We start from the raw sequence: 13022 nt of genomic DNA on the forward strand, positions 1-13022 counted from the left end.
CGAATGAGGGTGTTGAGTTTCTTCTGGCCATTAGTCCATCTTTGGCTTGTGAACGGCCTAGGGTACTTGACCCTTGGATTGTCGTCACTCTCACGCGAAGGAGGGTGTTGAGTTTCTTCCGGCCATTAGTCCATCTTTGGCTTGTAGACGGCCTAGGGCACTTGACCCTTGAATTTTCGTCACTCCCTCACCGAGGAGGGTGTTGAGTTTCTTCCGGCCATTAGTCCCTCTTTGTCTTGGGGACGGCCTAGGGCTATTGACCCTTGGATTGTCGCCATTCCCACGCGAAAAAGGGTGTTAGGCTCTGAATTTTTTTCTTGGCCATTAGTCCACATTTGGGGACGGCTTAAGGTTCGTAACCCTTAGATTTTAGCCACTCTCTCGCGGAGGAGGGTGTTGGGCTAGAATTTTTCCTTGGCCATTAGTCCATCTTCGGCTTGTGGACGGCCTAGGGCTCGTGACCTTTGAATTTTAGCCACTTCCTCGCGAAGAAGAGTGTCGGGCTAGAGTTTTTCCTTGGCCATTAGTCCATCTTTGGCTTGTGGACGGCCTAGGGCATTTGACCCTTGGATTGTCGTCACTCCCATGCGAATGAGGGTGTTGAGTTTCTTCCGGCCATTAGTCCATCTTTGGCTTGTGGATGGCCTAGGGCACTTGACCCTTGGATTTTCGTCACTCCCTCACCGAGGAGAGTGTTGAGTTTCTTCCGGCCATTAGTCCCTCTTTGTCTTAAGGACGGCCTAGGGCTATTGACCCTTGGATTGTCGCCACTCCCACGCGAAAGAGGGTGTTGGGCTAGAGTTTTTCCTTGGCCATTAGTCCACATTTGGGGACAGCCTAAGGCTCATGACCCTTGGATGAGTTTTTTTGTGGCCATTAGTCCACCTTTGGGGACGGCGTAGAGCTCGTAACCCTTGGATTTTTCTTTAGCCAAGTGTTGGCCTTCGTGAGATTGCTATTAGATGGAGAGAATCCGAAGTCTTGCCATTAGTCGTAAAAAAAAAGAGTACAAAGAGGTTCGAGGAAGTCCCTTCCTCATTGAAAAAACTTCCTTAAGTTTTGGACATTCCAGGTATGCTTCAAGGACTTGCTTTCCATGTCTTCTAGTCGATATACCCCCCGAACTTAAGGATTCTATCACTCGATACGGTCCTTCCCAATTCGGAGTTAGTTTATTTGGGTCTCGAGGATGGCTCACGTCGAACCGTCGCAATACAAGATCTCATGGCATGAAACTCCTAGCGTGGACTCATCGGTTATAGTACATAGTAATGCGGCTTTTTGGATTTACGACAGGTCTCGGAGCTCATCCATCCCCAGCGAGCTGTTTTCCTTCTCTCCGGGACGGTGTCCAACTTCGCTCTCGGAAGCGATCCCAAGTAGGAGACCTTCTCCTATTATCCGACTTGGACTCAACTCTACCCGAACTCACGCCTTCTTAGCCAACGAAATCTCGGAGGTAACCCCGGTTGATAAGCTCCTGAATCTCTTCTTTTAACTGGATGCAGTCCTCTATAACATGACTATGGTTGCGGTGGAAGCGACAATACTTTCTTTTGCTTCTAGTGTTGGGTGGAGACCTCAGCGGTGGAGGACGCCGCAGATAATCCTTATCCTCTAATGCCAGTAAAATCTCTGCTCGACTGGCGTTGAGGGGAGTATAACTCACTGAGCTGCCATGGGCACCCCCAAAGCCCAGGCGATCTTGAGTTCGAGAGGGGCGATAGTCCATCTTCTGTTCCATCACTGGCTTTTTCTTCTCCTTTTCTCATTCTTTCTTGTCAGGTTGTTCAGCTCGCTTCACCTTCATCACCTCTTCCGCATTGATGTACTTATTAGCCCATGTAAAGGCTTCTATGAAAGTACGAGGTGGAGTCTTGGCCAAGGACTGAGCGAATGGTCCCGCCCTCAAGCCATTCTGGAGAGCCACCATTGCGATCCGTTGATCGAACTCGTCAATGCTCAACGCCTCCTCATTGAATCTAGCCACGAAGTCCCTTAAGGATTCACCCTGGTTTTACTTGATGTTCACCAGAGCCATGGAAGACTTCTGGTGGCACTTCAAATGAGCATAATGGGCTAGGAAACAGGTCTTTAGCTCTTCCCAACTGTTGATGGAACGATGGGGAAGACAAGAGTACCAAGTCCGGGCATGACCTCCCAAAGTAATCGAAAATGCCCGGCACCACATCGCGTCAGACCCCGATTGCACCAGCATATGAGAGGAGAAAAGTTCTACATGATCATAGGGGTCGGTGCTTCCTTCATAGAGCTTGATGGATGGGATACGAAACCTTTCTGGTGGAACCTCTGACATGATGCCCTTGCTCAAGGGTTGGTTAGAGCCGAGGTAGGGCAGCTCTTCCTTTCCCTTTTTGAGTTCTTGGATTTGCCTCTCTAGGAAACGCAGTCGCCTCTCCTGCGAAGTTCCTCCTTCTCGTGAGGGGGAAGAAGTAGATCCTGTCGCCTCAGAGGGGTGGATTTCCTGGCCCGACTGACGGGATTGACGAGGCTCCCAAGTAGGAGGAGGTGACTGGTGCTCCACCCGTTGATAGGGAACATGTGGACGAGGTTGTTCATTCTGGTGTAAATAACCAGTCAACAACTTAGTTAACCGTTGGACTTGATTCTCCAGTTTGGTGAGTCGGTCCTCTGGTATTGGATTGACCGAAGGTAGTGGATTCTCCCCTTGTAGTGGGGCCTCTAAATTAGCACCAGCTTGTCTACGAGTCACATCCCTACGAGGAGCCATGTAGTTAATTATGGCCAGGAGTGAAAGTCGTGTGATACTTGTGGAAAGACCGAGGTCCGACATGAGGAGTTGAAGTTCGATGCACGAGGTAGGGAAAGAAGAGGCTGGCGAGTCTAGACGTCGGCCCCACAATGGGCACCAAATGATGATGGTTTTTGGGACCGACCACCACGTGCCACCTCTGCGAATGGACCTCGGGAATCGTACTTCAGACTTGGCAATGTCGGACCTCGGTGATAGGACCTGCAAGACAACGGAGTGGTGGGGCTAGGGTCCCCCGGGGTGGACTCCGATGCTCAAATCAGTAGAATAAATGGAAGTCGTCATAACTGTGAGAGTTGTAGAGCTTTTTATACTTGATGAGGACCGGCCCGGATCTTTCGGACTCCGCATAAGATTGTTAATTTGCCACGTGTCAGCCTCTCGGGTAATCCATGTGGCGAGCGAGGCCACTAGCGCGTAGGGGTATTCTTGTAATTTTAGATAATGCCACATCATTTGGGGCCCACCGTGGGGCCAACATCGAGACTCGCCAGCCAAAAAACTAACCTCAAGAGTTTGGGGCTTAGTTGTCTCATACTTAAAAATACTCCTGCACATCTCGAGAAAAATCTATAGTTAAATAGCCTCAGAAATTAAGTTACTCCTCGACCCAGCGTGATTCTCAGCTCAGCTCAAAGAGTGGGGGGCAAGTGATGTGGCATTATCTAAAATTACAAGAATACCCCTACGTGCTAGTGGCCTCGCTCTCCACATGGATTACTCGAGAGGCTGACACGTGGCAAGTTAACATTCTTGTGCGGAGTCCGAAAGATCCGGGCCGGTCCTCATCAGGTATAAAAAGCTCTACAACTCTCACAGTTATGACGACTTGCATTTATCTACTGATTTGAGTGTCAGAGTCCACTCCGAGGGACCCTAACCTCGCCACTCCGTTGTCTTGCAGGTCCTATCACCGAGGTCCGACATTGCCAAGTCCGAGATCCAATTCCCGAGATCCATTCACAGAGGTGGCACGTGGTGGTTGATCCCAAAAACCATCATCACTGAGCTAATATCCTTAGATTTCAAATGTAAGAAACAATCCTATGCTGCAACATCACCAAGGTACCCTCAGTTCAACATATTCACTATATTTAGCAGTTTGCTATTTTTATCTAAAACTTGCTCCGGTCCATATCTTGTTGGAGAGATTTTTAAAAGAATGATTGTAACCTTTCACTTGTATGGGAAGAAATCCAAGTCAAGGAATTAGAGGTTGTAACCTTTCAAATTCTATTCACACATGAATGGTTGTAACTTTTAGTAAAGAATTGTGTCTCACTTGTTTTAAATTTAATTTAAGTGGTTATAACATTTGGTGAAGGGGTGTACCTTTGAAAAGGGTTGTAACACATAAGAATTAGTTATATTCTTTTGTGAAGAATTGTAATATATGTGAATGGTCGTACCATTAGTGAGGGTTGTAACATTATCTATAAATAGATTGGTATCTTGTTGGATAAAAACAATTTTGAGAATTCATATGGTTTCTCTCTCCTTGTTTTTTTCTTACATTCTTACATAAAACTTCATAATATTTGTGCATACAAAAACTTATTATTTGTATTCTTTTACTACAGAATTAGAATACAAAGCTTCTTGTGTTTGTTATTAGTTCCGTGTGTTCGGGTTTGTTTTCGAAAGTTGCACATTCGTTAACAAACGTTGTTCTTGATTCTATTATATCTTAGAGGCTTGTTTGGATCCATTGTGCATTGTGTTTTGAGACAAATAAAGTCTTAAGGAAAATGAGTTTTCGTACCTTAAAATCTTTGAGTTATTTCAACATATTTATCATTATACCACCATCATTTTTTCTAAATATCTTTCATAGATCTAGAAATTCAAGCATTTTCAATCAAATGTGTACCTTCTGTGACATTGATATTACCGATAGGAAGGACATTGAGAATATTGCAGCAAACAAACTTGGTTGAGTCACTCCAGTCAGTTAAAAAGGGAAGGGAGTGGGAAAGCAGACCTCTAGAGTGTTGTGAAAGAATGTTAATGCATCCAGTCCCTAATTATTCAGGAAGCATGCAACATGAACATCCATGGCCTAAAAGTGTGTATCAAGGACTCTCTCTCTCTGGCTATATATATATATATATATAATTTACAACCAATTTTATCTGTCCTAATTACCTAGATCTGCTGCATTGATTCTATCTATATAAATATATATATATATATGGTGGGAAAATTGGGCTATTTTTTTAAAATTTAACTTAATCGTGAATAGTATCATATTGATGATCAATACTGTATAGGTGAATAGTGTATGAATAATTGTACTAAAAATTATATTAAAAAAAATATTAAGAAAGACTGGAGAGGTCACAAGCAATCCCATTTAGGATCTAGACTTCTAAGATAGATTTTTTCTAAATATGCACTTAATAGCACAATATATTACTAACACCATTACAAATATACTTGATAAAAAATTATTAAATAAACAATAAATAGAACACACAGAATTTAACAAGATTTGGCCAATTTAACCTTTGTCTTCAAACACCATTAAAAATACTTCATTAATTTTTAAAAAAAGAAATACAAATAATATAGAAGAAAGCAAATTATTAGAATGATAACAAATGAGGTGAGAAGGCCAATTTATAAGCGTCCATATCAATGATCGCTACAACTTGTTTAAAAATGGCTGCTCCTTATTTAAAAGAAAAAAAACTACACCTTTTGACATTCTTGTTTTCCCTTTCACAAAAGAGCCACCAAGTCAACAATCAACAATATATTTAAAAGTCACCATGTTCCTTGGCTTTCCTTCACTTGGATCAAGCATCACAAGCCATGCCAGCTCAACACGGTTATTGCCTTTTGATAACGTTTTGTATAAGATTCATGCTATTCTTACATCATTGTGTATATTTTAGATTATATAATGGTATAAAAAAGTCTAAAATATCTTGTGTCTCATGACGTCTCACAGACACATGGATATTTTGAACATTCTTATACTATTGTGTAGTCTAAGATATACACAATAGTGTAATATATAGTATTTTTCTTTATATAATATATAGCATAAGATTCCAAATGATGGGACATTCTTAGCATAAACAGCAAGATATATGTATATCTCTTAAATTAACTATAACTGAAATGAAAACCGTATCTTTAGAATTAAACAGAACGAAAAAACATGGCTTGTGTCAAGACTTGCTTCATCAAGTGACATAAAATTTAACAGATTAAGAAGTCATGGCTTGTTTGAATTACTCAGTGACGGCAGCATCGAATTGTTTCGAATGACATCTCTTTCAGGCATTTCCACGAACACCCGCTTCGCGGACTTCATATCTCCAAACTCGGCATACAAAATAAGCAAAGCTACCCAATCTGCAAAACCATATCAGAAACAGAAACTTTACAGGGTATCACATTATTTTCTCAGAACCCACTGTAGGAACCTAGACTTTTTTTTTACACAAACCAGAAAGGGATATTTTCAATTTCGAAGAATACTTCAAGGACTGCCGGAGTCAGTTCCACGTGGAGATCAGGAGGAAAACTTAACGTTATTTCCTAGTCCGACCAATCCTAAAGAGAAAGATTTCACTAGATTCATTAAATTTATGTGATAACATCATTAAAATTAAACATTGAATAAATAAATGTGAAAATTTTCTTTAACCCCTGAGATTGAAATTTTGGCACGAGGGAATTTAACGAAAACCCAAGTAAAAAATTTCACATCGTCAAGGTGATTTAAGGCACAAAAATGATGTTAATGTTGGGATCAATGTACCAAATCCCTTGTGAAAACTTGTAAGAAAACAAAACAATTGATCAAATACTAAATGCAATCATAAAAGTAAAGAAAACAACTAATTTACGTGAAAAACCCCCTCAATGTAAAGAGTAAAAATTATGGAACCGAAGTCCACTCAAAAATTTCACTAATATCATCAAATTCAGATTACAAAATCCTCTTAATAGTCACAAGAAATAAGAAATAAAACAAAATCAATCTTATCTCAAATCAATGAAATAACTAAAAAGATAATGAAGAATAAATCGAACTATGAAGCAATATAAAAGACAGCTCGATTCCCAAGGATCCTGGCCTCCAAAATAGATTTACACCGTTCAGATCTTAGAACCACGAGTCCATAACGTACCTTCCAAATTTCAGCTCAATGAACCCATAATAGATCATTCGATCGCCGCTATGTAAACAAAAATAAAAATTCTAACCAAACCACAAACCAAAACGAAAAATGACTCAATTTTTAAGAATTCAGGCCATCAAATAAAATCTTCACTATCCAGATCTTATAACAAGGAGTCTCAAACATACTCTTAAAAGTTTAGATCAATCGGGGCACAAACGACCATCTGATCGACTGTTCAATTATAGTTGTGCAAGCAAAAATGAAAATTTGAATTTCTCTTAGAAGTTTGCCATTTTTCTTCTATTATTTTTTTTCTATTTTTCCCCTCTTGTTATGCATGAATTTTAGACTAGACTAAAAAAAACTCTAATTCATTAAGGATATTTTGATTATGTGAAATAAAGATATTGGTAAAAGAAATCGAGATATTCTTTTATAAAACACCTCAACTATTATCGAGTCATTATTGGACCATTTTCCAGCTAAAAAAAAACTCAACCCAATAGTTAACCTGCCAAAATATTTGAGAAATACAAAAATACCTTTCTTTCCAAAAAAACCCATTGGAGGAATAGATTAAATAAAAAGCAAGAAATATATTTTTGTTTTTTAATATTTTAGTTTGATAATATCATCACCAAAAAATATATAATCTATATATCTAGAAGTCCATCTTGTATTATTTTTCTCATACTTATATATGAAAATGTTACTTGGCAAAATAAGAGAAAAAAAATATAAATAGAGAAAAGAAATGTGAGACTAAAAATAATTTAACTTAAAATTACTTCTATTTTCAAATTACATTAATTGAGAAGCATATAATGTTGAACCAGCTTTTACCTTTGGACTTCGGTAATGGGTCAAATATATATTATTAAAATGATGATCTTGAAAATATAAAGAAAGTTCAAGAATCAAACCATAATTATTAGAAAGTCATGATTGCAAATAGAAAGACAGCAAAATGGATCAGTAACACGTAAACCCCCAAAAATGTTCCAAATTAATCCCTCGATTATGATAATTGATTGTATATATGTACACTTCACGCACGCGCGCACACATATATATGACTTCTTTACTCTTTTAGCTGCCCTTTCCCTCCCTGAGGTCAAACAAAATAATTGGAAAAATAAGGTAATGCAATTTCAGCTCGTTGATCTTGCTTTGGTTTTGATTCTCATCATCGTTCTATAATTTCGATTTATTACGTTCGATCTGATAGATTTTTGAGCTGCAAAAGATAGAATGCTGTTCAGAAACTGTTTCCTGTTATTCTGACGATGTTCATCGATTTGTATGCTTCCTTGATGTTTAGTTTCGTACTCTACTAATCGGAGATTATGGGTTCAGGGTGAAAAACTGAAAATTGGTTCTGGGTTTTGCTGATATTATATATTGCAATTGAATTTTCGTCTTAGGGTAAAAGTTATCTATTGAATGCTGATACTGAGAGCACTAAGAATTGGGTGCTTTTGTTTTCGAGTGATGGTTGCAAGAAATATTTTCAGGAAACGATCTTATGGGTTGTTATTTTAATTCTCAATTGGCAACTACAAGTTGACGGCCTAAAAGGGAATCTGAATTGACCACCAATATCTTCTCTGTTTGCAAGCTAAGAAACAGAATGGAAGACAAGCCTTAGTTGAATATTTAATAAAATGAGAGTGGAAGCTTCAAAGACGCTCTTGTAGTATGGAAGCAAATGACCTAGTGAAACAGAATGATTCACAACAGTGTTAAGGTTGCCTTGTTACCTACACTCTTTGGCATGGCTCCAGTCTCCCTGTCTTAGGCTGCCAAAGTTTCCTTTCTAGTGTTTCTAGCCATTCTAACTTTCTCGGAAGCCAAACTACTCAAATTCAGAACAACAAACATGGTTCTGTGTATGCAAGACTACCAAACAGGCTATAACATCACCTCTATACCAGTTGCCGGAAATGCTCTTACAGAAGGGTTCGAATGAAACTTGAGCCAATGTCAGGACCTTACGTGGAACTTGGGGTAAAATTATATTTTGTTTCCTATGGTTGTAACAATAGGCGGGTAAATGTCGTAGATTGTAACGGTAGGCAAATAAGCAGTTAGTAGGCAGTTGGGAGGGTGTAGTAAGCTGTTAGTCTGTTGGAGGATGTAACCATCAGATTGTTAAGATTGTAACCTCCAAGGATTGGCAGGAAAGGGGCTGTATAAGAGCTCCCTATTCAATAATGGTGGTAACGAATTTCATAACCATATACTCTCTTCTCTCTCTCTTTGACTTCTCTCATTCGTTCTCTTCTCTCTCTCTTTCCTAACCCTAATTTCCCTCGCCATTGGAGAAACTCCCTGTCAGGACACGAGGTCCTAACAGCCAAGTTGGCTTGTAACAAGATGGGTAGAGGTGTGTGACACCGTATGTCCCTAAACTTAAGAATAGTTTCCACCTCCTCAATAAACGGTGCAAGCACTCAGGTGGTTATCTCTCAAGATACAACAAGCTCTTCCAAACTTGTGTCACTCATAGGTTTCGGGGACAAAAAGTGTCAAGGAAACAATGTCCACTCTAACTTGCACCGGGGGGGGGGGGGGGGATCCAACCAATGTGGGACAAAGACTCTATATAGACCATTTGAAATACCACTTGATTTACAACAGTTGGGAGGGCTCATGGCATCTATGTGAGCTGGTCTTTGGATGGCAGTGACTTGAACCTTCTGCCCTCAATTGTGTTCACAAACAAGGAGTATAATGGCAGCACACTTGAGATCCAAGGTGCTGACAGGCTTTATAGGGAGGTGTCTGTGGTTTCTGGCACCGGCAAGCTAAGAGTTTCTAGGGGTTATGCTACATTGGAGACTGCTTATGTGGATTTTTTTTTTTTTTTTTGGGGGGGGGGGGGGGGGTGGCACGTGCTGTTTCATAAAATAAAAACCAGTGGTAGTAGTACTACTTGGTTTTAGGATGGTAATTATATTTTAATTCCACCTCGAACATAATAGTAATTATAAAATAATGAAGCTGTATGTTTAGCCGTTAAATTTTTTCTGATGTGTATATGTACTTGTTTATTTATTTTGAATATCTGTTTGCAGTTTGCTGGGCTAAAATCTGAAGCACCAGTTAAGTAATCTTGCTGTCAGTGTAATGTTTTGTTTGCTTGCACGAGCCAGAACAGTATGATGAAGTTCACAATTGCTCGCTGGAATCTGATAATTGCATAAAAATTGGTGTCCAATTGCATATTTCATTTGAACCAACATCTTCTGATGACTTCTTTTGTTTCCAGTTTTTTGCCTTCTATTTTTTGTGGAGTCATAAGTGTGCACCTTGTTTTTTAAAGTTCGGGCCTGAGAGTCATGTTTGCATTAGAAATTAATTCTCAACAGTGGTCTGCTTGATCTTTGAAAATTCTACTAAGGTTCGCAAGCTGGTCTTATAAATATATTTTAGTATTCCTGTTGAACTTTGAAGAGAAACCAGGGAACACTGAGATGTGCTTGAGCACTCAGAAGCTTTTTCTGAAGTTCACAAGGTTTTGGCCTCAGAAAAGTGGCTTCTGTTCATCTTTGATGAGACTGGGCCTTTACATCTACCTCATCTATTCAACATGTCCCAAATGTGTAGTGTGATAATTTTTTACAAAGTGCAACATACTAGTGTATGGCATGTGTGAAAGATGGTTGAGGTGATGCTGCCATTAATTTCTGCAAGATAGGTCCCGAACATCACATAAGCAGGAGACAGTGAGGTTTTGAAAATCCGGAATGGATAAAGAAGGGAACATGTTGCTGCAAAGATATGAATTAGGGAGACTACTCGGTGAAGGAACCTTTGCCAAGGTTTACCATTCAAAATGTACCAAAACTGGCCAGTGTGTGGCCATTAAAGTGATAGACAAAGAGAAAGTTTTGAGGGTTGGGATCATTGATCAGATTAAACGAGAAATATCTGTTATGAGATTGCTCAGGCACCCTAATATTGTGCAGCTTTATGAAGTCATGGCCACCAAAACTAAGATTTATTTTGTGTTAGAATATGCTAAAGGAGGTGAGCTTTTTAATAAGGTGGCTAAAAGAAAGCTGAAAGAGAATGTTGCTCGAAAGTACTTTCAGCAGTTGGTCAATGCTGTTGATTTCTGCCACAGCAGGGGTATCTATCACCGAGACCTGAAACCAGAAAATTTACTGTTAGATGAGAATGAGAATATTAAGGTTTCCGATTTTGGCTTAAGCGCCCTTGCCAAGTCAAAGCATCAAGACGGGCTTCTTCACACCATTTGTGGTACTCCTGTGTATGTTGCTCCTGAGGTGATTAACAGGAAAGGATATGACGGGGCCAAAGCTGACATCTGGTCGTGTGGGGTTATCCTATTTGTTCTTTTGGCTGGTTATCTCCCATTTCATGATCCAAACTTGATGGAAATGTATAGCAAGATTGAAAAAGCAGAGTATAAATGCCCCAGTTGGTTTCCGGCAGAAGTACGGAAATTATTGTCAAGGATATTGGATCCAAATCCCAGGACTAGAATTTCCATTGCCTTAATCAAGGAAAACCCTTGGTTTAAGAGGGGATTGAACTCTAAAGCAACAAAAATTGATACAGATAGCAAGCAAACTTCTTCTCTGCATACAGGTATAGCTACTGGTCCCTGTGAATTTAATAGTGTGGCTGCTGAGGAAAAGCAAGAAATTGTACAACCCACTTGCTTGAATGCTTTCGAAATCATCTCTCATTCTCCTGGATTTGATCTATCTAGCTTGTTCGAGGATCCTCATTTAAAGAAAGAAGCAAGATTTTCTTCCAGGCAACGTGCCTCAGTCATCATATCTAAGCTAGAGGAAATGGCAAAGCATCTGAATCTTAAAGTGAAGAAAAAGGTTGGAGGCTTACTGGAATATGAGGGAGCGAAGGAAGGTAGAAAGGGCATCTTGTGCATCCATGCAGAGATTTACGAAATCACTCCATCCTTTCATTTAGTGGAGGTGAAGAAATCTGCTGGGGATACGCTGGAATATCGAAAGATTCTGCAAGAGGGTATTAGACCGGCTCTTGAAGATATTGTCTGGGCTTGGCAAGGCGACCATCACCAGCATCTACAAATGGAACTACAGCCACAACCCCTCCCAGAGAAGCAGCGACGGCAGCAAGAACAGCTGCATGAGCAATTACCTTGATGGCTTGATCATAATTCATTGCCCAATCTCCGTGCTTTGTATGGCTTGTCAATATGTTTATAACCTGTGGTTTCACTTTCACCCAATCTGTTGATCAGTTGATGGGTCCTAGTTTGTGTTGTTAACATTTCCCTGTCTGTGTACATGTGTATCACGAGTTTAATCATCTCATCAGATGCTAGTCATGAACCAGTCCAGCACTTTTGATGGTTGCTTATGTTACTTCCAGTTCCAGGATTGCTTTGATTGGTAATGGAGTTCTCTTATGGTTGCCTCTCATTTTGAACCGCCCCTTTGGTTTGTGTTTTTGTTTGTATTCGTCAAAGATAAAAGCTAGAATCCAGGTGACATCATGTGTAATGACCACCAATGGTTGGCAACTCAAGGGAAATGATAGGTCATTCACCACTTGAGTCTCTTCCACGGGTCTTACAATGCTTTGTTAGGCTTTCTGAGAAACGCATTAACTTTTTCACCTTTTAAATTTGGATAAATGCAAGGCATGGTACCATTTTGAGGTATAATAGGAGAGCAACACAAATTTACAAGGCGCCCCGCTAAAATCTTGAGTTGGCAAGTGCTCGGGGGATCAAGGAATCTATGTTGGGGAGGTTGAAATTTTAAAAAATTAATGTAATAAAATTCTTATATAATTAATGTTAAGATTTGGGTTTGAAATTAATAATAAAAGTTAATTTTAAAAAGTTATTATTTGGATTTATTTGAAATTAATAATAAGATTTGGGTGAATTTAGTTTTGAAATTATAATTTTTACGAAGAATCACACATTTTGTGAGAAGTTGTAATTTTTTTGAGTTAGGTTGTTATTAAAAAACTTTTATACTAAAAAATTAAATTTTGTAGTGGGTTATCCTAAACTTTAACTCTGGACAATTCACTAGTAAATCTGTCGTTGCAAGTACTTTATC

General features: G+C 39.5%; 1 protein-coding gene across 1 annotated transcript; it reads left to right on the forward strand.

Annotated features, from left to right (window-relative positions):
• The first annotated feature begins 10682 nt into the window (after positions 1-10682).
• LOC127798125 (CBL-interacting protein kinase 2-like) lies at positions 10683-12371 on the forward strand. Its single transcript, XM_052331459.1, has one exon. It carries the CDS (start codon positions 10683-10685, stop codon positions 12090-12092), a length of 1410 nt encoding a protein of 469 aa, XP_052187419.1. The 3' UTR covers positions 12093-12371.
• The last annotated feature ends 651 nt before the right edge of the window (positions 12372-13022 follow it).

Source organism: Diospyros lotus, chromosome 3 (assembly GCF_014633365.1).
Source record: "Diospyros lotus cultivar Yz01 chromosome 3, ASM1463336v1, whole genome shotgun sequence".
In the NCBI taxonomy this organism is placed as follows: domain Eukaryota; kingdom Viridiplantae; phylum Streptophyta; class Magnoliopsida; order Ericales; family Ebenaceae; genus Diospyros; species Diospyros lotus.